The 27,457-nt window shown below is 38.0% G+C and overlaps 1 protein-coding gene across 4 annotated transcripts in view; it reads left to right on the top strand.

Annotated features, from left to right (window-relative positions):
• Positions 1 to 27,457, top strand: part of CHM (CHM Rab escort protein) — a 249,791-nt gene that overhangs the window by 5,224 nt on the left and 217,110 nt on the right. For all 4 annotated transcript variants that reach the window (NM_001205389.1, XM_059883413.1, XM_059883414.1 and 1 more), the window contains exon 2: positions 24,748 to 24,814. In NM_001205389.1, coding sequence (NP_001192318.1) covers positions 24,748 to 24,814 — 67 coding nt within the window. The remainder of the gene's footprint in view (positions 1 to 24,747; positions 24,815 to 27,457) is intronic.

Consider the following 27,457-nt stretch of genomic DNA (forward strand, 5'->3'; position numbering starts at 1 on the left):
TAAGGATGGTTTCATCTGCATATTAGATGTTATTGATATTTCTCCCGGCAATCTTGATTCTAGCTTGTGCTTCTTCCAGCCTGGCATTTCGCATGAGGTACTCTGCATATAAGTTAAATAAACACAGTAACAATGTACAGCCATGATGTGCATCTTTCCCAATTTTGAACCAGTCCATTGTTTCGTGTCTGGTTCTAACTATTGCTTCTTGAAACATTGGGGGGCAGTAATGTTGTCGGGGGTATAGCTGAAACTGATTTTTACTAAATACCTGTTTATGCCAGACTTTCTGCCAAGTGATGTCTTATGTATGTGTATTATTTAGTCCATTCCTGGGATGCCAGTATGTGGTTCTAACATCAGAGGATGTCCATGCTTCTTTTTGCCTGTATTTCCCCAAATCCATGAACCTGTGGTCTAGAGCAGAGTTTTTTTTTTTTTTGCAAGATGCCACCTATTTGTGGTCATGGAATCAATTCCAGCATTTAAAAAAAACAAAGGTGGAACAGAATATGTATTAGAATATATTATATGTAATAAGGATGAGTATAGTTTTATGGAATATATTTCATGTGTGTATCACTGAAGCACACCCACATACATATATTCATATATATTTAAGGGGAGTGGCTGAGGGCAAAAAGTTTAGAGAATATTGATTAACTGAATAGTAGGAATGAAAGTAGTATTTTAAAAGTCCTTTTGTTTTATAAATGCTATACCATCCATATGTTCTGTTTACTTTGACATGTATGTATCTTATTTGAGAGCATTGTGTAGTGCAGCAGTCCCTGATCTTTTTGGCACCAGGGACCGATTTTGTGGAAAACATATTTTCCATGGATGGGGGACAGGTTGGTTTGGGGATGATACAAGTGCATTACATTTATTGTGCACTTTATTTCAATTATTATTACATCAGCTCCACCTCAGATCATCAGGCATTAGATCTCAGAGGTGGGATAACCTAATTTAGTGATTGACAGTGTGGCTCTGAAATTGGACAGACTGTGTGTGAATCAGTTATGAGTCTTGTGCCACCTTACACATGTTCTTTAATGTCTTAAGTTTCTTAGCTCTAAAAGAGAGTAAACCTCAGAGAGTTCTGTTGAGGATTTGGTGGAATAATTATTTAAAATGCTTAGTAGGTGTTCAGAAAACGTAGTTTAAATTTATAGCCCATTATCTCCTACTGAGGGGCTTTTATCACCACTGCTGTCAAGGAGTGAAGGCTTCCTTGGAAAGGCTCATGGTTTCCATGGAGAGCAGTGGAAAGATTCAGGTGTCTGAGTCATTGTCCTGCTCTTCTCACTGGCTGTTTGGTGGGAAAAACCTTTGTATGTCTCTTACCACTATTTCTATCAGACTTCTTAACTGATGATTTTCTTTCATTTTCTTTTACTCTGTTTTGTTCACCAGCTTGCAATATTTGTTGTTTTGCCTGACGGTTTTGAACAGGTTTATCTTGTTTGAGGCATAGTATGAAACTCTTGTCAGTGTAAAATGATGAAGAAACTAAAGAAAGCATACAGATTTTGCTGTTTGAAAAATGCTTTGCAATTCTTCAGCCATTTATTGATGGAGAAGTATGTCTTTTCTGTTGTCAATACCTAGAAAAGTAAAGGGAATTATATAACTGCGAAGCAGATTCTTTGGGAGAAGCTTACCCTTCTCTATAAATCATAAATTTGAACCAATCACTCAGAGAGAGCTGCATCTGTAACCAGAGTTCTCTCTGCAGCATCATTTTCATCTCCCATGCCTCATGTCATTTTCTTGTTTCCTCCAGTGTTCTCATGATGTTTTGGGTAACTCAGGCTACAGCAATTAAAATCAAATACGGCTGCTCGCCATCACATTCTCATGTTTAACATAAAATCCCAATGCACAGAAACAATTATAATTCCATATAATTGACCTGTTACTCACGCTCTTAAGTTTCAGTGCAATCTTCTAACTGAAAAGTTAGGCTTTGTAACTACATAAATAGTTTAAAATGGTCTATGTAAATGGTTTAAAACCTAGAACAGCTTAAAAGTCACTAACGCTTCTCAGTTTATATTCATATGTATATTACAAACTATATATATATATATGTAAACATATATTATGCATAAGTGCTAGAGAGATTGGAAACATTTGGGGGATATTTAGTTGTAACAAACAAAATAGGGATACTTTTGAAAGATTGATTTATTATCATTTTTGCTTTTCTGATAATCTTATTAAAAGGCAGTGTAAAAGATGAGAATTTATCACAGATATTGACTTCTCCAAGTGTGATTATGAGAGCTATTGTGTTATTCATAATGAGACTATTTAAAAACTAGTTTGAAAATAGGTGAAGAGACCAGGGGCAGGTTTGCCCGTGTGGTGCTTCACAAGGGTATTTGATCTTATATTGGATTTTTACCAAGAGTTTAAGTGAATAATGTCATACCGTTTGACTGATTTCATTTATATCACATTTATAAAAGTACCAGTATCTGCTTTTTCTCCTAAGTAGTGTTCATACATATCTTTTTTGTCCAGCCCAGTGTTCATGTTGAGTTACAGTGGCTTTTGGTTAATGGTAATTTTAGTCATTTTGTATTGCTTTGAACTGTTTTGGGTCATGTATCTGTGATCTGAATTTGCATATTTGTTAAACTGCTTTTCAATATATGCATTTAAAATAATTGTGATGGAAAAGCTTGCACAAAGTAAAGTGTAGGGATATAACATTTTACATACAGATATCAGGCATATTAGGAAGATGCTGAGTTGTGTTTTAATCCTTAGTTTTCTATATTACTTTGGTATGAGCTAAGCTAAATAGATGACAGAAAATTAAATTTAGTATATACAACACACTGTTAGACAAATGTATGAAATTATTTCTAGCATTTGTTATATACTGAGTACTATATTAAGCCCGTAAAGTGCATTATCTTATCTGATTATCACGGTAACCTTGTCTGTTGCTAGATGCTTATTGTTATCTCCATTTTACAAATGTGGAACCTAAGACTTAGTTAAGTTTGACTGAGGTCAGACTGTTAAGACTGAAGTTGCTCTGGCTAGGTGTTGTTAGACTGAACTGGTTGTATTTTTCCATGTGAAAAAATACCTTATATTGTCAAGGTTAGATTATTGTGCTATAGTTTCAGTTCAGTTCAGTTCAGTCGCTCAGTCCTGGCAATTGCTTCATTTTGGGGGGTTACTATTGTTGACACTAAAGTCCTGATGCCAGAGAAGCCTTGTGATGTTAACTCCTTATTATAGACAGCATCATGATGTCTGTTGTCATCTTGCAAACATTTTGAATAAGGCGAACCTAATGACCTGGTTGTATTTATCCCTTAAAACTGAAAAAACAGAGTCAGCCACTGAAGTAATGGCAAGAAATGGGGTCAGAGAATACAGTCATATTTCTACTTGAAAATCTGTTTCCCTAGGAATTATTCACTGATTACAAGATACATAATTTTCAACAGAAATAAAATCATTGTTAGAAATGCCCTATGGGTTATTTGTGTGTGTGTAAGGGTTTGCCATTTTGTCATTTAAAATTTCTTTTTTAGTTTTATGTGCTTGTAAATTAAGTTTTCAAGATCAAGTATGGGACTCATTGTTCTGTTCATGAAGCTTTTTTTTTTTTTTGGGTTGGTTGGTTCTTTTGGTTCCTATAATTGTCAACAGTTGTCAGCATTTACAGTGGATTCATCCTATTAATAATTGACAGAGTGGATGTGATAATATCTTTTCCCTCCAAGGACCCTGTCATTAACAAATAATAATAATAATAACTAACACTTTAATGTCTATATTTCCAGACCATTTCGCACTTTGTGTGTATAGATGTGTGTATGCTATTCTATTTTTCACATCACAGTGTTATGAATATCATTTCATAATAACCAAATCTTCATCCTCAGTGTCTTAAAAAGATAACTTCTTATTTGGAGATAATTTTAGATTCACATGCAGTTGTAGGAAATGGTATAGAAAGATCGTGTATATATTTCATCCAGCATTCCCCAGTGGTAGTAACATCTTGGATAAATACATGTGATATAAACAGATAATTGACCTTATGAAATGACCTTATTTATTGACTGTGCCAAAGCTTTTGACTGTGTGGATCACAATAAACTGTGGAACATTCTGAAAGAGATGGTAATACCAGACCACCTGACCTGCCTCTTGAGAAACCTATATGGAGGTCAGAAAGCAACAGTTAGAACTGGACATGGAACATTTGGAACTGGTTCCAAATAGGAAAAGGAGTATGTCCAGGCTGTATATTGTCACCCTGCTTATTTAACTTATATGCAGAGTACATCATGAGAAATGCTGGGCTATAAGAAGCACAAGCTGGAATCAAGATTGCCAGGAGAAATATCAATGACCTCAGATATGCAGATGATACCACCCTTACGGCAGAAAGTGAAGAGCAACTCAAAAGCCTCTTGATGAAAGTGAAAGAGGAGAGTAAAAAAGTTGGCTTAAAGCTCAACATTCAGAAAACGAAGATCATGGTATCTGGTCCCATCACTTCATAAGAAATAGATGGGGAAACAGTGGAAACAGTGTCAAACTGAATTTTTTGGGGCTCCAAAATCACTGCAGATGGTGACTGCAGCCATGAAATTAAAAGACGCTGCCTCCTTGGAAGGAAAGTTATGACCAACCTAGATAGCATATTCAAAAGCAGAGACATACTTTGCCAACAAAGGTCCGTCTAGTCAAGGCTGTGGTTTTACCAGTGGTCATGTATGGATGTGAGAGTTGGACTGTGAATAAAGCTGAGGGCAGAATTGATGCTTTTGAACTGTGGTATTGGAGAAGACTCTTGAGAGTCCCTTGGACTGCAAGGAGGTCCAACCAGTCCATGCTAAAGGAGATTAGTCCTGGGTATTCATTGGGAGGACTGATGCTAAAGCTGAAATTCCAATACTTGGGCCACCTCATGTGAAGTGTTGACTCACTGGAAAAGACCCTGATGCTGGGTGGGGTTGGGGGCAGGAGGAGAAGGGGACGACAGAGGATGAGATGGCTGGATGGCATCACTGACTTGATGGACATGACATTGAGTAAACTCTGGGAGTTTGTGATGGACAGGGAGGCCTGGCGTGCTGCGATTCATGGGGTCGCAAAGAGTCTGACACAACTGAGTGACTGAACTGAACTGAATGACCTTATTCAGATGTCACCAGTCAAACATATACTTGTGTGTGTGTTCCATTCTGTGTAATTTTATCAGATGTGTGGATTGTTGTCAAATCCAGATACAAGACAGTTTCATCATAGTCTCTCATAATATCTTTTTATAGCCACGAACACTTCCCTCCTTCCTACATCTCTAAATCCTGCTGCTTCTGCTGCTGCTGCTAAGTCACTTCAGTCGTGTCCAACTGTGTCCTACCCCATAGATGGCAGCCCACCAGGCTGCCCCGTCCCTGGGATTGTCTAGGCAAGAGCACTGAAGTGGGTTGCCATTTCCTTCTCCTAAGCATGAAAGTGAAAAGTGAAAGTGAAGTCGCTCGGTCGTTTCCGACTCTTAGCGACCCCATGGACTGCAGCCCACCAGGCTCCTCCATCCATGTGGTTTTCCAGGCAAGAGTACTGGAGTGGGGTGCGATTGCTTTCTCCGCTCTAAACCTGGCAACCCTTTATCTGTTCTTAACTTCTATGATTATGTCACTTCCAGTTCACTTCACTTCAGTCACTCAGTCGTGTCCTACTCTTTGAGACCACAGGAACTGCAGCACGTCAGGCCTCCCTGTCCATCACCAGCTCCCGGAGTTTACGCAAACTCACGTCGATAGAGTCAGTGATGCTGTCCAGCCATCTCATCCTCTGTCGTCCCGTTTCCCTCCTGCCCCCAGTCCCTCCCAGCATCAGAGTCTTTTCCAATGAGTCAACTCTTCACATGAGGTGGCCAAAGTATTGGAGTTTCAGCTTTAGAATAATTCCTTCCAAAGAACACCCAGGACTGATCTCCTTTAGGATGGACTTGTTGGATCTCCTTGCAGTCCAAGGGACTCTCAAGAGTCTTTTCCAACACCACAGTACAAAAGCATCAATTCTTCGGTGCTCAGCTTTATTCACAGTCCAACTCTCACATCCATAAATGACTACTGGAAAAACCATAGCCTTGACTAGATGGACCTTTGTTTGCAAAGTATGTCTCTGCTTTTGAATATGCTATCTAGGTTGGTCATAACTTTCCTTCCAAGAAGTAAGAGTCTTTTAATTTCATGGCTGCAGTCACCATCTGAAGTGATGTTAGAGCCCAGATAAATAAAGTCTGACACTGTTTCCACTGTTTCCCCGTCTATTTCCCATGAAATGATGGGACCCGATGCCATGATCTTCGTTTTCTGAATGTTGAGCTTTAAGCCAACTTTTTCACTCTCCTCTTTCACTTTCAACAAGAGGCTTTTTAGTTCCTCTTCACTTTCTGCCATAAGGGTGGTGTCATCTGCATATCTGAGGTTATTGATATTTTTCCCGGCAATGTTGATATCAAACTGTGCTTCTTCCAGCCCAGCATTTCTCATGATGTACTCTGCATAGAAGTTAAATAAGCAGGGTGACAATATACAGCCTTGACGTACTCCTTTTCCTATTTGGAACCAGTCTGTTGTTCCATGTGAGTTCTAACTGTTGCTCCTGACCTGCATATAGGTTTCTCAAGAGGCAGGTCAGGTGGTCTGGTATTCCCATCTCTTTCAGAATGCTCCACAGTTTATCGTGATCCACACAGTCAAAGACTTTGGCATAGTCAATAAAGCAGAATTAGATGTTTTTTTCTGGAACTCTCTTGCTTTGTCGATGATCCAGCAGATGTTTGCAATTTGATCTCTGTTTCCTCTGCCTTTTCTAAAACCAGCTTGAACATCTGAAAGTTCACGGTTCATGTATTGCTCAAGCCTGGCTTGGAGAATTTTGAGCATTACTTTACTAGCATGTGAGATGAGTGCAGTTGTGCGATAGTTTGAGCATTCTTTGGCATTGCCTTTCTTTGGGATTGGAAGGAAAACTGACCTTTTCCAGTCCTGTGGCCACTGCTGAGTTTTCCAAATTTGCTGGCATATTGGGTGCAGCACTTTCACAGCATCATCTTTCAGGATCTGAAATAGCTCAACTGGAATTCCATCACCTCCACTAGCTTTGTTCGTAGTGATGCTTTCTAAGGCCCACTTGGCTTCACATTCCAGGATGTCTGACTCTAAGTGAGTGATCACACCATCGTGATTATCTGGCTCGTGAAGATCTTTTTTGTACAGTTCTTCTGTGTATTCTTGCCACCTCTTATTTATATCTTCTGCTTCTGTTAGGTCCATACCATTTCTGTCCTTTATCGAGCCCATCGTGGCATGAAATGTTCCCTTGGTATCTCTAATTTTCTTGAAGAGATCTCGAGTCTTTCCCATTCTGTTGTTTTCCTCTATTTCTTTGCATTGATCACTGAGGAAGGCTTTCTTATCACTTCTTGCTATTCTTTGGAACTCTGCATTCAGATGCTTATATCTTTCCTTTTCTCCTTTGCTTTTCACTTCTCTTATTTTCACAGCTATTTGTAAGGCCTCACCAGACAGCCATTTTGCTTTTCTGCATTTCTTTTCCATGGGGATGGTCTTCATCTCTGTCTCCCGTAGAATGTTATGAACCTCCGTCCATAGTTCATCAGATGCTGTATCTATCAGATCTAGTCCTTAAATCTATTTCTCACTTCCACTGTATAATCATAAGGGATTTCATTTAGTTCATACCTGAATGGTGTAGTGGTTTTCCCTACTTTCTTCAATTTAAGTCAGAATTTGGCAATGCAGAGTGCATGATCTGAGCTACAGTCAGCTCCTGGTCTTGTTTTTGATGACTGTATAGAGCTTTCCATCTTTGTCTGCAAAGAATATAATCAGTCTGATTTTGGTGTTGACCATCTGGTGATGTCCATGTATAGAGTCTTCTCTTGTGTTGTTGGAAGAGGTTGTTTGCTATGACCAGTGTGTTCTCTTGGCAAAACTCTATTAGCCTTTGTCCTGCTTCATCCTGTATTCCAAGGCCAAATTTGCCTGTTACTCCAGGTGTTCTTGACTTCCTACTTTTGCATTCCAGTCCCCTATAATGAAAAGGACATCTTTTTTGGGTGCTCACAGAATGCAGTCCACTGGAGAAGGGAATGACAAACCACTTCAGTATTCTTACCTTGAGAACCCCATGAGCAGTATGAGAAGGCAAAATGATAGGATACTGAAAGAAGAAGTTCCCAGGTCGCTAGGTGCCCAATATGCTACTGGAGATCAGTGGAGAAATAACTCCAGAAAGAATGAAGGGATGGAGCCAAAGCAAAAACAGTACCCAGTTGCGGATGTGACTGGTGATAGGAGCAAGGTCCGATGCTGTAAAGCGCGATATTGCATAGGAATCTGGAATGTTAGGTCCATGAATCAAGGCAAATTGGAAGTGGTCAAACAGTAGATGGCAAGAATGAACGTTGACTTTCTTGGAATCAGCAAACTAAAATGGACTGGAATGGGTCAATTAACTCAGATGACTATTATATCTACTACTGCAGGCAGGAATCCCTTAGAAGAAATGGAGTAGCCATCATGGTCAACAAAAGATTCCGGAATGCAGTACTTGAATGCAATCTCAAAAACGGCAGAATGATCTCTGTTCGTTTCCAAGGCAAACCATTCAATATCACAGTAATCCAAGGTTATGACCCAACCAGTAACGCTGAAGAAGCTGAAGTTGAACGGTTCTATGAAGACCTAGAAGACCTTTTAGAACTAACACCCCAAAAAATGTCACTTCCAAAATCTTATTAAATGTCATTTCTAGTAGATGATTAATAAATACACTAGTATTTCTTTAGATATCCTGTCATTTATTTAACTTATCAACTTTTTTTTGACACTTCAAGTTTTCAGTTTTTCACTTTCATGAAGTGATACTATGATGAACCTGGTGTACCTAAACCTTTTGTATGTATTTAGTTTTTTCCTTAGGACAAATACCTAGAACTGTAAATGTTAAATTGAATTTTAGGGGGTGGTTATGTAATGATTTTCATTTGTATTGATGAATTACCTTAAGGAAAGATTGCTAATCTATTATCACTAGCAGAGTATGAGAACACTTACTTTCCCATAGTCTTTCAGTATTTTCTAAGAATGTCAACATCATAGCCAGAAAATGTTTCCTTGTCTGAATTTATATTTTCAGATTATAAGTGAGATTATTTAATAGGTATATTGGTCAATTTATTTCTTTTATTCATTGCTTTTACCCATGTTCCTATTGTGCGATTTTTTCCCTTTTCAATATGTAATGATTCTTTATATATTAAAATCTTTAATTCTTTGTTATATATTTTATAAGTTTTCCTTCTATTTTCATGGCAGTTTTTCATGTGTGAAACTTGATAATTTTTATGTATCTATCAATTGTTTTTTTTTTCTTTTATGGTTCCTGCCTTTGGAGTTATGCATAGAAAGCCTTCCCTTCAAAGATTAGTAAATATTGACTCTGTTTCTTTTTAATATTTTATATCTTACATTTAAATTTTAATACACCTGAGATTTACTTTATTCTAGAATATGAGGGGTATTCCTCCTAAGTCATTAACTTGTTATTCTAACACCATTGATCTACTCCACTAATTGAAATACTGCCTTTTTTTTCATTATAGGAACAATTTTTTAACTTTCTGCCAGTAATCTGAGTGTCTCTTTGAGTATAGTTGGAACTGTTAAGTTGGCATAGATGGGGCATCCGATCTGTAGAGAAATGATAACTTTTCCTCTTTGGAATCTCAAGAAACAAAAGGAAATGTTAGAATATATAAAAAATTACAGCATCTTCTCTGAAAAATAGCAAACTAAAAGAAAAAGGAAAACAGAGTAGGAATATTTGTAATTCATAACAAAGGGCTGTTGCTGCTGCTGCTGCTGCTGCTGCTGCTAAGTTGCTTCAGTCGTGTCTAACTCTGTGCGACCCCATAGATGGCAGCCCACCAGGCTCCCCCGTCCCTAGGACTCTTCAGGAAAGAACACTGTAGTGGGTTACCATTTCCTTCTCCAATGCATGAATGTGAAAAGTGAAAGTGAAGTTGCTGAGTCCTGTCCGACTCTAGGTGACCCCATGGACTGCAGCTTACCAGGCCCCTCCATCCACGGGATTTTCCAGGCAAGAGTACTGGAGTGGGTTGCCAGTGCATTCTCCAGAACAAAGGAATAATTACATACAAATAATACCTTCAAATTTGTATGAAATACATCGAGATCTCTACAGGTAAGATGGGCAGAGAATGGAAACAGACAAGACGAGTTACAGATAGTTGACAAACTGTGGGGAAAATATTTTTCCTGATCAGTAGTCAAGTGCAAAATAACCTAATAGTTAAAAACATTAAACACACAAATTAAAAACACAGAAAGTTTTTACAAATTTAATGCTTTAAGAACATTAACATCAACTAATTGTTGATAGAGTTGTATTCAGTTGAAATGCTGATGATGTTATAAATTGGGACAACACTTTAGCAAAGTAATACAACGATTTGTCCTAAGAATTGTAATATGTTTGTTCTATTAGACTCAGTAACTCCAGATCTGAGAATTTATTGTGAGAACATCACTTAATAGAGGTAAAAAGCTACAAGGGTGACAGCATCTATTTTAAAGCTGCTTATCATAGTAAAATTTGTAAACAATATAAGCACCTGAATGCAGAGTTCCAAAGAATAGCAAGAAGAGTAAGAAAGCCTTCCTCAGTGATCAATGCAAAGAAATAGAGGAAAACAACAGAATGGGAAAAACTAGAGATCTCTTCAAGAAAATTAGAGATACCAAGGGAACATTTCATGCCATGATGGGCTCGATAAAGGACAGAAATGGTATGCACCTAACAGAAGCAGAAGATATAAATAAGAGGTGGCAAGAATACACAGAAGAACTGTACAAAAAAGATCTTCACGAGCCAGATAATCACGATGGTGTGATCACTCACTTAGAGCCAGACATCCTGGAATGTGAAGCCAAGTGGGCCTTAGAAAGCATCACTACGAACAAAGCTAGTGGAGGTGATGGAATTCCAGTTGAGCTATTTCAGATCCTGAAAGATGATGCTGTGAAAGTGCTGCACCCAATATGCCAGCAAATTTGGAAAACTCAGCAGTGGCCACAGGACTGGAAAAGGTCAGTTTTCCTTCCAATCCCAAAGAAAGGCAATGCCAAACTGCACTCATCTCACATGCTAGTAAAGTAATGCTCAAAATTCTCCAAGCCAGGCTTGAGCAATAAATGAACTGTGAACTTCCTGACGTTCAAGCTGGTTTTAGAAAAGGCAGAGGAACTAGAGATCAAATTGCTAACATCTGCTGGATCATGGAAAAAGCAAGAGAGTTGCAGAAAAACATCTAATTCTGCTTTATTGACTATGCCAAAGTCTTTGATTGTGTGGATCAGAATAAACTGTGGAACATTCTGAAGGTGATGGGAATACCAGACCACCTGACCTGCCTCTTGAGAAATCTGTATGCCGGTCAGGAAGCAACAGTTAGAACTGGACATGGAACAACAGACTGGTTCCAAATAGGAAAAGGAGTACGTCAAGGCTGTATATTGTCACCCTGCTTAATTAACTTCTATGCAGAGTACATCATGAGAAATGCTGGACTGGAAGAAACACAAGCTAGAATCAAGATTGCCGGGAGAAATATCAATAATCTAATGACCTCAGATATGCAGATGACACCACCCTTATGCAGAAAGTGAAGAGTAACTAAAACGCCTCTTGATGAAAGTGAAAATGGAAAGGGAAAAAGTTGGCTTAAAGCTCAACATTCAGAAAACGAAAATCATAGCATCCGGTCCCATCACTTCATGGGAAATAGATGGGGAAACAGTGGAAACAGTGTCAGACTTTATTTTTCTGGGCTCCAAAATCACTGCAGATGGTGACTGCAGCCATGAAATTAAAAGACGCTTACTCCTTGGAAGGAAAGTTATGACCAACCTCGATAGCATATTCAAAAGCAGAGACATTACTTTGCCAACAGAGGTCCGTCTAGTCAAGGCTGTGGTTTTTCCTGTGGTCATGTATGGATGTGAGAGTTGGACTGTGAAGAAGGCTGAGCGCCGAAGAATTGACGCTTTTGAATTGTGGTGTTGGAGAAGACTCTTGAGAGTCGCTTGGACTGCAAGGAGATCCAACCAGTCCATTCTGAAGGAGATCAGCCCTGGGATTTCTTTGGCAGGAATGATGCTAAAGCTGAAACTCCAGTACTTTGGCCACCTCATGTGAAGAGTTGACTCATTGGAAAGGATTCTGATGCTGGGAGGGATTGCGGGCAGGAGGAGAAGGGGACGACAGAAGATGAGATGGCTGGATGGCATCACTGATTCGATGGACGTGAGTCTGAGTGAACTCCGGGAGTTGGTGATGGACAGGGTGGCCTAGTGTGGTGGGATTCATGTGATCGCAAAGAGTCGGACACAACTGAGCAACTGAAGTGACTGAAGTAATATAATGTATATTGGTGAGCCCCAAGGTCTCAGGATTCTGGTGAGTAGATGGAGTAGGCAGTTTTACAGTATGGTTCAGGATAACTTTTATTACAAGATATCATACATACAAATGAAATGTATCTGTGTGTGTGTGTGTGTATATATATGTGTGTGTGTATATATATATATATATATATATATATATATATATATGTATATATATAAGCTCTTTCTTTCAATGAAGAATAACAAAGTGACATGTATATATGACCCAGCTGAAGAAAAAGAACATTACCAGGACCTTGGGAGCTCCCTGCATGTATATGTATCACTGTCCATCTTCCCTTCCTTTCCCATGCCATAAGCATTATGACACACTGCTTTAACTGTTCTCTTGGTTTTTTTTTTTTTTTGAAGTGTTTTTTTATTACATGTTTATATCCCCAAATCATATGTTGTTAGTTTTTTCTGTTTTTGACACTTGTCAAAAATTCTGTTTTTTTCCGTGACATGCTTTCCTTCATAAATGTTATGCTTGTGAGATTCATCTGTATAGATTCATTTAGTGGTAACCCCCCTTTCTCTACCCACAGCTGTTAGTATTTTGTAGTATTCTAGGATTGCAAATCTTCAACTTCAGTAGGTCATGCATATTCACCAAGATGATTTTATTTATTTGCCCTTCAGTTTTCAGCTTTTCAAGCCCCTGTCTCCCTTAGGAAATATATAATGTCATAAACATACTCACACATTCATGACACAATAAGATCATCAAGTATGTGTTTTTCTGCAACTTTTCAATACATAATTCTCACCTTTCTTTTCATTGCAGTAGTTTTATCTTATCTAGCACACAGACTGTATTTAACTTTTGTACGGTATATAGTTCGGTCCGAGGCAGAAGAGAAGGAGAGACTACCTCAACGGAAGTAGGTTACCTTTATTCAGGCAAGGAGGGTGACAGTCGGCCTAACAACCAGGTTGAGATGACTGAGATGTCAAAGAGAGACTAGGCCTGTGATCCTTCCCTTTTAGATTTGGCTGCTTTCTTGCTCATAATATCATTCACCTTTTTCCTCTAGACTGTCTTTCCTATAAACTGAAATATATATCTAAAGGCTTGGTGGATTCAAGGTTAACATTTTTGGCTAGAACATCTTTGGTGATACAGATATCATGTTGAATCATACCAGAAGACACAAAATATCTGGTTGATCCACTGTGAGTGTTGCTAAGATTGACCCAGGATTAGGATGATGACAATATGATGCCTCCATTGTATGGATGTATTTTTCCCTTGTGTATTGAAAATAATCTGTATGTTGCTTCTGGCACTATGCAAAAAACATTGTTTGATACCAGCTATTCACTTCATTGTTTTAAAATTGATTGGTATTCCTTATATGAATAAGTGTTTTCATTAGGACTTAGAAAATGATGTTTTTGTTTAGGTCTTTGATTCCTTCTACATTTAATAGCTACCACTGAATGCCAGTTTCTTAATTTACAAAAAGGAACATACCTTTATAGCATTATTGTGCTGTGCTAAGTTGCTTCAGTTGCCTATGACTCTTTGTAAACACAGGGACCATAGCTCGCCAGGCTTCTCTGTCCATGGGATTCTCCAGACAAAAATATTGGAGTGGGTCGTCATGACCTTCTCCAGGGGATCTTCCTGACCCAGTGATTGAACCTGCCATTTTATTGTCTCCTGCATTTTCAGGTTGGTTCTTTACCACTAGCGCCACCTGGGAAGCCCTTTATAGCATTATTGGTATCTACCAATAAGTACCTATTTCCAAGATTCAAGTCATTTGGGAAACTGAATTAATTGTAAGATTACTTAATTGAGATGGACAAAGAGATTTAGATTTCCTGAAGCAGGATAGTACTTAAGAGCACAGACTCTGGGCCCAGACTAGATAGGTTCCGATATTAACTTTGCCATTTACTGGGTATGTGGCTTTGGGTACAGTACTTAAGCCCTGTTGTCTGTTTTCCCATCCTTTACTGCCTAATGTATACCTGTAGACAAAGAATAGTAAGTAAAGGAAAAATGAAAAAAAAAAAAAAATTATTAGGGGTTGGGTTATGGGTGAGTAAAATATTTTCCTTAGCATTGTGTCATATTTGCAGTGCAAGAGAGAAATGAAAAAGAAAAGTCATGCTGATTTTTAGATGTTTTTAATGTGTATTTTCAAGTGCAAGATCATTGACAAATGACTGACAAACCTTTTACATTGATTTTGGTTTATCTCTCTCATTACAGTGTTTTAGAAATTCTTAATGCAATAAAATTGTTATTTTCATTAGATAAAATTTTATGTTTTGTTTTATTTTAGTAAACTCAGTGTAATCACTGTTCAGCTTTTTAATAAATAGTATAAAATATTATCCTCAAGGTTTTCTCAATGAAATGTAGCCAATTTTCTCTTAAATACATAAGACTACGTGTAAAACTTAATTTGAAGTGGTTTACCTCAAGGAATGATATATAGTAACAAATTCATAGGCTCTTTCAAAATTTAGTTCATAAGGATCATAAGGTTTTTCTCTCTACTTTTTAAAAAATGGATTTCATGAAAGGATTCATATAAGGAAGAAAGGTTATTTGTTGCATGATTTTGTAACATTCTTGGGATAAGCACAATCTCTCTTATCATCTATTTTAGTCTTATAGCTTTATAAGTAATACACTAAAGGTCATTTTTCTTCTGTGACACCTAAGTAAAATATGTTCTGAACAAGAGACTTTATTTTCCTTATCACAAGTTAAATATTGCTATTAAATTTGAAGAGAGCTCAGCTGGGATATACTTTGCTCTGAAAGATGATTTTAGTCATTTAAATTGATAAAGTTTAAATTGATAAAACAGAAATACTAGCATTAAGAAAATTAAGTGAAAATTAATTGTAGTTGAATCTGTTTATTTCCTGGTATGAAATAGGTCTTTGTCAAATATTATATTACTTAGTAAAACTTTCATTAAGAGATTGAGTTGATATAGTTTTCTCAAAGAACAAAACACTAAATGTCAGTTTTCCAAGGGATTATTTTATTTCATAGACTCAGCCTTTCATTATGTCACTAAATTTCATATTAAATTTTATTTTTTAAATGTTTTATTATGGCCAGTTTCAAACTTAAAAAAAAGAGAATAATAAAACCCCTCATGTACCAGTTTCCCAGTTTCAACTGTTATCAATTTATGGCCTATCTCTTTCATTTGGTACCATCCACCTTCTCATTTCAGCTTCCAATCCTGGATTATTTTAATGAGAATCCTATATGTCATATTGTTCTCCATCTGTAAATATTTCAATATGTATCTAAAGGATAAGGGCTTACCTTTTTAAAAATAACTACAGTTCTTTTGGACTGGGCTTCCCAGGTGGCCTAGTGGCAAAGAATTCACCTGCCAATGCAAGGGATGCAGATTCAATCCCTGGGTTCGAAAGATCACCTGGAGAAGGAAAGGGTAGCCCACTCCAGTATTCTTGCCTGGGAAATTCCACGGAGATAGGAGCCTGGTGGGCTACAGTCTGTGGGGTCGCAAAGAATTGGACATGACTGAGCACTCACTTACTCACTCCCAATTGTTACTCCTCCATGCAGGAATTTATCTAGGACAGTTTTTCATTTTCCTGAGTTCATAGGGCCCAACTCCATCTCCACTTTCTCACCTCTAGCATTCCCAGGGGTACCTTGGCACTCATCCACAGCTTAGAGTCTGTAATGTCCCCTCCCACTTGCTGCTGTTATTCTCAGAATGACCTCCCAAGCTTCAGTGAGTACCTGAATTTGGGGTTTTCTGGCCATCAATGCTGTCACAGATTTCTTTGTCTTCCGGTCATTTTCCTTGTACAGTTTCTGATACCAGGCGGATCTTACAGCTATTGAAGTTTCCTAATGACCCACTTGTATTTTGGAGTTCATCACAATATTTTGTCACCTATCTTTGTTGTAGATCTTGTCCCTGGGTGTTTGGTTTTGGTATCCTGGTTGCACTGTCTATTTTTATGGGGGTCTTAGGGGGAGATTCAGAAATTTTGCTCCTAATGCCATCTTCCCTGAATCCTGTTTTTAAGTTCAAGCCATTTGCATAAGAACAGAGGCCAAGTTGTTGATCTGTCATTAACATTCACCTTTGAGAACTTGCAACAAACCTTACAGATCACTTGCTTCTAGTTCTTCATTTTATCTATAAGGATATTTATAAGGAAGCTGAATTCCAGAAAGGTTAAGTGACTTTTCAGATATTTACTATAAGCCTGAAAACAAGAATCCAGTTTTCCTAATATTGAAACGGTGCTCTTATTCAGTCAGTTCAGTCGCTCAGTCATGTCCGACTCTTAGCGACCCCATGGACTACAGCAGGCCAGGCTTCCCTGTCCATCACCAACTCATGGTTGGTTAAACTCATGTCCATTGAGTTGATGATACCATCCAGCCATCTCATCCTCTGTCGTCCCCTTCTCCTTGTGGCTCAGCTGGTAAAGACTCCACCTGTAATGCAGGAGACCTGGGTTTGATCCCTGGGTTGGGAAGATGCCCTGGAGAAGGGAAAGGTTACCCACTCCAGTATTCTGACCTGGAGAATTCCATGGACTGTATAGTTCATGGGGTCACAAAGAGTTGGACACGACTGAGTGAATTTCACTTCACAGTGCTCTTATTAGATGTTCCTAAAAATTCACATGAACAAAGCTAGTGGAGGTGATGGAATTCCAGCTGAGCTATTTCAAACCCTGAAAGATGGTGCTGTTAAAGTGCTGCACTCGATATACCAGCAAAATTGGAAAGCTCAGCAGTGGCCACAGGACTGGAAAAGGTCAGTTTTCATTGCAATCCCAAAGAAAGACAATGCCAAAGAATGTTAAAACTACCACACAATTGCAGTAGTTTGAACTTATCTCACACACTAGCAAAGTAATGTGAACATTCTCCAGGCTAGGCTTCAACAGTAGGTGAACCAAGAACTTTCAGATGTTCAAGCTGAATTTAGAAAAGGCAGAGGAACCAGAGATCAAATTGTCAGCATCCATTGGATAATCGAAAAAGCAAGAGAATTCCAGAAAAATATCTACTTCTACTTCATTGTTTATGCTAAAGCCTTTGACTCATAACAAACTGTGGAAAATTCTTCAAAAGATGGCAATACCAGACCACCTGACCTGCCTCCTGAGAAATCTGTATGCAAGTCAAGAAGCAACAGTTAGAACTGGACATGGAACAATTGATTGTTTCAAAATTGGGAAAAGAGTACTGTAAGGCTCTATGTTGTCACCTTGCTTGTTTAACTTATGTGCAGAGTACATCTTGCAGAATGCCAGACTGTATGAAGCACAAGCTGGAATCAAGATTGCTGGGAGATATATCAATAACCTGAGATATACAGATGAAACCACTCTGATGGGAGAAAGCAAAGAGGAACTAAAGAGCTCCTGATGAAAGTGAAAGAGGAGGGTGAAAAAGTTGGCTTAAAATTCAGCATTCAAAGAACTAAGATTATGGCATCCAGTCCTGTCACTTCATGGCAAATAGGTGGGGAAACAATGGAAAGAGTGACAGACTTTATTTTCTTGGGCCCTAAAATCGCTGCAGATGGTGATTGCAGCCATGAAATTATTATTATTTTTTTAAATTTTATTTTATTTAACTTTATAATACTGTATTGGTTTTGCCATATATCAAAATGAATCTGCCACAGGTATACATGTGTTCCCCATCCTGAACCCTCCTCCCTCCTTCCTCCCCATACCATCCCTCTGGGTCGTCCCAGCACACCAGCCCCAAGCATCCAGTATTGTGCATCGAACCTGGACTGGCGACTCGTTTCATATGTGATATTATACATGTTTCAATGCCATTCTCCCAAATCATCCCACCCTCTCCCTCTCCCACAGAGTCCAAAAGACTGTTCTATACATCAGTATCTCTTTTGCTGTCTCGTATACAGGGTTATTGTTACCATCTTTCTAAATTTCATATATATGCATTAGTATACTGTATTGGTGTTTTTCTTTCTGGCTTACTTCACTCTGTATAATTGGCTCCAGTTTCATCCATCTCATTAGAACTGATTCAAATGTATTCTTTTTAATGGCTGAGTAATACTCCATTGTGTATATGTACCATAGCTTTCTTATCCATTCATCTGCTGATGGACATCTAGGTTGTTTCCATGTCCTGTGCAGCCATGAAATTAAAAGACACTCCTGGAAAAAAAAGCTATGACCAACCTAGACAGCATATTAAGAAGCAGAGACAATACTTTGCCTGCAGAGCTCCATAGAGTAAAAGTTATCATTTTTCCAGTAGTCATGTATGGATGTGAGAGTTGGACCATAAACAAAGCTGAGTGCTGAAGAATGCCAGCTATGTATGGCATTCTGACTGTAGAATGGTTGACGTTGACTTCTTGGGCAACCTCTTGTGTAGTTGTAAGAGGATCAGCCTCAGTGATGGCTCTTGGTTGTTGTCAGCTTCCCATGGCTGACTACCGTGCTCCTCATCTTCAAGGCTCTTGTTTCCTTTGCAAAACTTCTTGAACTACCGCTGCGTTGTACATTCATTAGCAGTTCCTGAGTCAAATGCCTTGTTCATGTTGTGAATTGTCTCTGGTACTTTACTACCCATTTTTAACTTGAATAAAAAAAATAGCTCAAATGTGCTTTTTGTCTAACATTTCTGGAGTGTAAAATAAATACAAAATAAACAGCAAGTAATGTTAGCAAAAAAACATAAAGCGAGAAATGTGTATTAAGATGATGTATAACATAGCCACATTTATTTAAGAATGTATTCCAGTATGAAACAGGAAAATTCAACAATGCAAAACTGCGATTACTTTTGTACCAACCTAATAACTCTAACTAGATAACTTCAGGTTTGTTATTGAAGGGATAGGAAGAGAAAGGAAGGGAACTGGCATTTATTGAATATAAGCAACATGCTTGGAGACCCTGTGTAAGGTGTTTTATATCATTTTTACCATATTCCTCCCTGTACCCCTATGAAATATATTATTAGCCCCATATTATGGTTGAATAACATTGTACTTGTATATTTGTACTCAAAGTTTTTACAGTGTATTTCCAGTGTAATGCTGTGTGAGTTGACCCTGATCTAAGGTGTAAAAGTCGCTCAGTCATGTCTGACCCTTTGCGACCTCATGGACTATACAGTCCATGGAATTCTCCAGGCCAGGGTAGCCTTTCCCTTCTCTAGGGGATCGTCCTAATCCAGGGATTGAACCCAGGTCTCCTGCATTGCAGGCCTATTCTTTACCAGCTGAGCCACCAGGGAAGCTGATCTAAGGTATTTGTTTCTAACTCATGTCTGGCTTTCCCTTGTGGGAGAGATTGTATAATTCATTGTAAGCATATGTATATTCCATATAAAAATGCCTCACAGGGATGTGTGAATTTGAGTAATGATTCAGAAGTAAGTAGTTCACTTTTTATGGTGCCAAGTCTTAAAAAAAAACATTGTTTTGAAATTAGTCAAGGGTTTAAAAGCTATTAAAATTGAGCTTATAAATATTAATTTAAACAAAACCAGCAGTTACGTATTTTGCTAAATTGTAAGTAAGACCAAAAGGTTTAATTATGTTAACTTTTCCAAAACAGGAATTTAAGAAATGTGAAAGCTAAAGCTCCAGTTTTATGCAAATTCATCCTTCATGCTGTGACTAGAGGTATTTTTCTGAAATGCTGATTTGATCTTGTTCTTAAGGCTAAAATCTTAGACTCCCTGTTGCTTACAGGTTCAAGTTCAGACACCACAGTTTGGCTCCAGCTACACTATGTGGCATTATTTTTTGATACTCTCTTCCTTCACCCTTTGCCAAGAATATTCCCTTCCACTTTCTTCTACAGTTTTCAGTTGAGTTATTATAGATCTGAAAGACTGAGCTGGTTTGTGTCCTCTGCTCTTCAGAGCTTTTCCATGACTACCCTTTACAGAGGGAATGCTTCTTTCCTTCGTGTTCCTTTAACAGTTTTAATTATATTTATTATTTTAAATCTTTTAAATTCTTGTTGTTTAGACTCTGAGGTCTTTTAGGCTAGAAATTACCTTTATCTATTTTTTTTTTTTTCCTATCTATCACAGTCTGTTCTGTCCCCCCCTTTCCCCATTACCTTATCTCTTTCTTCTCTTTCTTCAAACAAATGTTTATAGAGAATCTACTGTGTGCCTCCTCTGTTCAAGGCACTTGGTGTTTATTGAATGAGTGGGAAGAAGTATGAAATCCTGGCCAGGAAAACTTTAGCTGTGTTATTAGCTTGTTGTTTTAATCATTTTAAGCATGAGGATAATAGGCTCTTGCCATTTAACATTGGAATGGTCTATTGCTTTCACCAACTTGTGTGAGACTATTAAGGGAAAACACAAATGATGGTCATTTTCGTTTTGTGTGATTTGGATTCAGATCAGTATTGAAATCCGTTCTTGGCTTTACTTTGTCAGTAGAGACATGTCTTCTGACAATGTTGATTGCAGCGTTGGAAATAACCACATGCCTATTTGCCTATCCAAGGTAACAGCTAATTTGAGCCAGATAGAGAAGAGTAATTTTATTACTGTTTGCCATTGGAGTTGGCATCTGGTAAAAATGGGTGTATGTTTGGAGTAGTATTTAGGTGAAAATGTACTGCTTCTAAAATACCTCTCTGAAGAGAATAAAAGTAGGTATTCTTTATAGAACAAATACCCTCTGCTAACAATTAACAGTCCTCCAAGGCAGATGGTGGTATTTCCATTGATGGATGAAGAACTAAAGGCCTGAGGTTGCAGAGCTAGTTAAGCAGCAAAACTAAAATTCAAACTTTGCTCTGTCTGACTGGGACCATTCCTCTTTCATTATGTTACCATCCTGCCCTTACATCCTCATTCTCAGACTCAAGTCCAAATTGGAAAGAGTGAATTTATCATGGTAATTTGAATTTGTGATACTGAATTACTGAATTGCTTGATCTTTGGCAAGTAATTTAACATTTCTCATCCCATTTTTTTCCACATGGATAATACTGCTTCCCTCCCAGGGTTATCAGATCAGATCAGATCAGATCAGTCACTCAGTCGTGTCTGACTCTTTGCGACCCCATGAATCGCAGCACGCCAGGCCTCCCTGTCCATCACCAACTCCCGGAGTTCGCTGAGACTCACATCCATCGAGTCAGTGATGCCATCCAGCCATCTCATCCTCTGTCGTCCCCTTCTCCTCCTGCCCCCAATCCCTCCCAGCATCAGAGTCTTTTCCAATGAGTCAACTCTTCGCATGAAGTGGTCAAAGTGCTGGAGTTTCAGCTCTAGCATCAGTCCTTCCAGTGAATATTCGGGACTGGTTTCCTTTAGGATGAATTGGTCGGATCTCCTTGCAGTCCAAAGGACTCTCAAGAGTCTTCTCCAACACCACAGTTCAAAAGCATCAATTCTTCGGCACTCAGCCTTCTTCACAGTCCAACTCTCACATCCATACATGACCACAGGAAAAACCATAGCCTTGACTAGACGGACTTCTGTTGGCAAAGTAATGTCTCTGCTTTTTTGGTCATAACTTTCCTTCCAAGGAGTAAGCGTCTTTTAAATTCATGGCTACAGTCACCATCTTCAGTGATTTTGGAGCCCAGAAAAAGAAAGTCTGACACTGTTTCCACTGTTTCCCCATCTATTTCCCATGAAGTGGTGGGACTGGATGCCATGATCTTCGTTTTCTGAATGTTGAGCTTTAAGTCAACTTTTTCACTCTCCACTTTCACTTCCATCAAGAGACTTTTGAGTTCCTCTTCACTTTCTGCCATAAGGGTGATGTCATCTGCATATAATGAAGAATAAGTGATTATTCTGATGTATATGAAAATACATTGTGAATCATAAAGCCCTGTGCTGATATTTGGTGGTTTATTATTAATGCTGTCTTTATTACACACATAAACACACTAATTCTGCTTCCTGAATATTTCTTTGCTGTTGTCCTTTGTAACTAAGCCACTTAGTCAGTCACTGTTGGTCACTCAGTCATGTCCAACTCTTTGAGACCCCATGGACTGTAGCCCACCAGGCTCCTCTGTCCATGGAATTCTTCCGGCAGGAATACTGGACTGGGTAGCCATTCCCTTTTCCAGGGGATCTTGCTGATCCCGGGATCGAACCCAGGTCTCCTGCATTGCGGGCAGATTCTTTCTCATCTGAGCCACCAGGGAAGCCCACTAAACCACTTAGCAGCCTGTAAAGTAGCATAGTGACTGCATTTCTTTAAAAAGAAAACTTACTTTTTATGTATAAAGAGTTTATGTATACATGTTTATGTATAAAGGGTTAAGGTAAAATGTTAGAACGATACAGTTTTTACCGTTATGAAGAACTAAGCGTACTTAGCTTTTTAGAATTTTCATTTCTTCCTCCTATTTCTTTCTACACTATAAACTTTCACTTTTTTTCCTTTGAATTATATCTTAAGTTAAGGTTGCAACTTTATAATGGCTTATTTCCAATAATTGATATTTAATGGCTATATCTACTACATTTGGTCAGAACGTCTCTTTTGAACTAAACATTTTATACCCACAAAGTGCCCAGCACTGGAAAACTAGTTCTTCCATGAATGCAGATGCAGCTTTTGTTTAATGTGATTTTTAACTAGAAATTGGCTACATCGGTTGCTTCCATATGCTTGTTGCTTTTTTACATAAAGAAGATAAGCATTCTCTTTTCTTGAAATCTTTGATGGTTAATGTTTTGTTTAAACTGTTGCCAGAAGGATGCTGTTTCTTTTCTACTAGGTAAAAATTCAAGAGGACCATGGTATCTCATTGTAGTGAAAGAGTCAGTAGCATCACTATAGAATTTCACTAAACTAGCTTTGTTCATCTGACTGATGTAAAATATTTTAGCCTCTGTTGAAATGGTAGCTCTTATGATAAAAAGTTATGGAAGAGTCTTGAATTTATAACATAGAGTGGTAACTAGCTGATGTAGCTGAACATCTGGATTTTTTTATTATAAAATTATCTTTGGTAAATATTTTTTGGTATTGGTATTAATAATAGTAATATATATTTCCCTTTATGATAACAAAGGGGCTTCCCTGGTGGCTCAGATGGTAAAGAGTCGGCCTGCAGTGCAGGAGACCCAGGTTCAATCCCTGGGTCAGGAACATCTCCTGGAGAAGGAAATGGCTACCCACTCCAGTATTCTTGCCTGGAAAATCCCATGGACGGAGGAGACTGGCAGGCTACAGTCCATGGGGTCACAAAGAGTCGGGCATGACTGAGCGACTTCACTTTCACTTTATGATAACAAACTTTATGATATGGCTTAATTTAATTTCAAAACAGTAATGTTCTTATCAAACTACTGTATTAAGCAGAAGTGAAATAATGTATCATGTAAATGACCTTTTTAAAAATTAGTTAGCCTATTGCTTAAACTGAAAAATATATACCATTACCCCTAAGAGACAATGTGACTTGAAGTTAGATTTATGTTAAAATTTCAACTCTAGAGCTTTTTTCCTAAGCATTGGGCAGCAGGTTAACCAGTTTGCACCCCAGTTTCTTCTTCATCTCTAAAATGTGTATGCAGATCCTTTTCTGTCAGTGCATTTGAGAGAATCCGATCAGCTAATATGTGAATATAGTTTCTGAAACAAAGTGCTTGTATGAACAATATTTTGACAGTTGCTCATTTATGGTACGGAGAAGGCAATGGCACCCCACTCCAGTACTCTTACCTGGAAAATCCCATGGGTGGAGGAGCCTGGTAGGCTGCAGTCCATGGGGTCTCGAAGAGTCGGACACAACTGAGCGACTTCCCTTTCACTTTTCACTTTCATGCATTGGAGAAGGAAATGGCAACCCACTCCAGTGCTCTTGCCTGGAGAATCCCAGGGTGGGGGTGCCTGGTGGGCTGCCATCTATGGGGTCGCACAGAGTCGGACACAACTGAAGTGACTTAGCAGTTAGCATTTATGGTAATTGGCAGATAAAAAGAATTTAAGTACTTGAGTTTTAAAACATCTCCCTTCCACATGATAAAATTTTCAGTATTACTAGTATATGTTCAAGAAACATCATTCAAGTATAATATAAACTTTATAATTTTGAATACAAGAATGAGCCTCTTTTGTTAAACTCTTCTATACAACAGTGGTATGAATTGAACATTTTTTGTGCTTTATATATATATATATATTTTTTTTTTCTACATCCTAAATGATACAGGTGTATGTTTTTATAGGTTTGCCTGAATCCATCATTGCAGCTGCATGTTCAAGAAGTGGCCAGAGGGTTCTGCATGTTGATTCGTAAGTTTATCAGTGGTAGCATTTGATACTTCCTAAATATCTCTATACAAAATTAAAATTTAAATATACATACATATGTGTGTACATATGTATGTCCAATATAAACTTTTAAAGTTAGAAAAATTATTAGAATTGTTTAATTTTCACCAAAAACATGGGAAATATATAATGTATGGGTTCTCCTATTATAGTTTGTGAAATAGTGATCTCTTTCCTTTAAATATAAACCAAACATACCATAACTATTTTTCACATGAATGATTTTGTTTTTCTAAATGATAATTTTCCACAAGGCTTGGAAACCTCATACTTACCCTTTTAATCATATATGTATGTGGGTATGTAAACCCTGTATATGCTGTTGTATTTTAGATGTGGCATTCGATAGTTGAAGAAATCAGCTAATAGAGTATGTGATTTTCTTGTAAAATCTTAACTACGAGTTTTCTAAAATATCTAGAATTTTGTTTTTTCCCCTTTTCCTTAAATGTGATGATAAAAAGGAAGTAAATGGCAAATTCAACTTTAAGGTAAAGTATAAATCTTTCCATTCCTGCTTCCTTCAGAAACAAATCCTTAACTTTCCACCTACCTATTTAATGCTTTTGACCTTTGCATTTTGGTACTTTAATTGTTCATTAAAATGGAGTAGAAAGGAAACATGAAATAATGACTTATATTTGCTGTTTGATAGTAACAGGTTTTTCAAAATGCCAGAATGCAAAGAATAACTAGATTTATTACAGCTTACAGTGCCTTCTCATATATTATCCCATTGCAAGTATGTAGGAATCCAAAAGTGGTATTAATTCATTTACCCTTTCTAAATGTATTTTCAAAATATATTAATTCCCCAGTCATTGAATGAAATTTCTAAATTGAATTACTTTCTGTTCTTAAGTCCTGCCCTTGGAATTCTCTTTCACTGTTATATGCACACACACACCCCACAGTGAACCGCTCAGTTGTGTCTGACTCTGCGACCGTAGCTTGCCAGGCTTCTCTGCCCATGGGGGTTCTCCAGGCAAGAATACTGGAGTGGGTTGCCATGCCCTCCTCCAGGGGATCTTCCTGATCCAGGGATCGAACCTAGGTCTTTTGCATTGCAAGTGGATTCTTTACCATCTGAGCCACCAGGGAAATCTGTTCTGTGTGCAACTGCTGTGTTAATGTCTTATTTCAGTCTTTTTGACATATGGATTCACATGCCAAAAAATGTGCTGCCTTGAATGCTGAGGTACTAGACCAGTATGCTTTAAAAAGGCTTAATAAGAACATAAATCAAATTTATTTCTGATAACATTAATTAACCTAAAACTGAAAATGAAATCTCAAATTTGCCAAAGTTATCTGCTGTGTTTGCACTGTAAGCTACTTCCTATATCAGCTTCTTTACACATGTAATTTAATACCCATCACAGCCAAGTGAGGGTGGTGTTATCCTAATTTAACAAATTGGAAATGTGGGGCATAGTGAGGTTAAGTAAGAATTCTAACTTTACCCAGCTAGTGCATGTCTTTTTCTAAAACCCAAGATCTTCCCAGAATTAAGAATATTTTATAAATCACATAGGGTTTACTGATAATATAAAATAAATTTTGATTAGGAATATAAGTTAAATCTAATTTTGATAAGCAGTAGGTCAGAAAGACTTGATAATGTTAAAAACTTATACCTTAAATAGTATTTCAAACTGACAGAACGTTTTCTTCTATTTTAGATCCTCACACTTGGTAGCTTTTGAGAGTTTAGATACATCTAGATATTGATTTATAAGATGGTTTTCTGCTCTATACCACGCTTAAATATTTTCTCATTTTTTTTCATTTTTTCCATTATGGCTCTTCATGTTGCTGTTGCTGTTTGTTGTTCAGTTACTCAGTCATGTCCTACTCTTTGCAACCTCATGGACTGCAGCATGCCAGGCTTCCCTGTCCTTCACCATCTCCTGGAGCTTGCTCAAACTCCTGTCCATTGAGTCGGTGATGCCATGCAACTATCTCTGTCGTTTTCTTCTCCTCCTGCCTTCAGTCTTTCCCAGCATAAAGGTCTTTCCTAATGAGTTGACTCTCTGCATCAGGTGGCAGTATTGGAGCTTCAGCTTCAGCATCAGTCCTTCTAATGAATATTCAGGATTGATTTCCTTCAGGGTTGACTGGTTTGATCTCCTTGCATCCAAGGGACTCTCAAGAGTCTTCTCCAGCACCCCAGTTCAAAATCATCAATTCTTTGGTACTCAGCCTTCTTTATGGTCCAACTCTCACATCCATACATGACCACTGGAAAAACCATAGCCTTGACTAGACAGACCTTTGTTGGCAAAGTAATGTCTCTGCTTTTTAATATGCTGTCTAGATTTGTCATAGCTTTTCTTCCAAGAAGCAAGCATCTTTTAATTTCATGGCTACAGTCATCATCTGCAGTGATTTTGGAGCCTCCAAAAATAAAGTCTCTCACTGTTTCCATGGTTTCCCCATTTATTTGCCATGAAGTGATAGGACTGGATGCCATGATCTTAGTTTTTTGAATGTTGAATTTTAAGCCAGATTTTTCACTCTCCTCTATCACCTTCATTAAGAGGCTCTTTAGTTCTCTTTGCTGTCTGCCATAAGGTTGGTGTCATCTGCATATTTGAAGTTACT

Source organism: Bos taurus, chromosome X (genome assembly GCF_002263795.3).
Source record: "Bos taurus isolate L1 Dominette 01449 registration number 42190680 breed Hereford chromosome X, ARS-UCD2.0, whole genome shotgun sequence".
NCBI lineage: Eukaryota > Metazoa > Chordata > Mammalia > Artiodactyla > Bovidae > Bos > Bos taurus.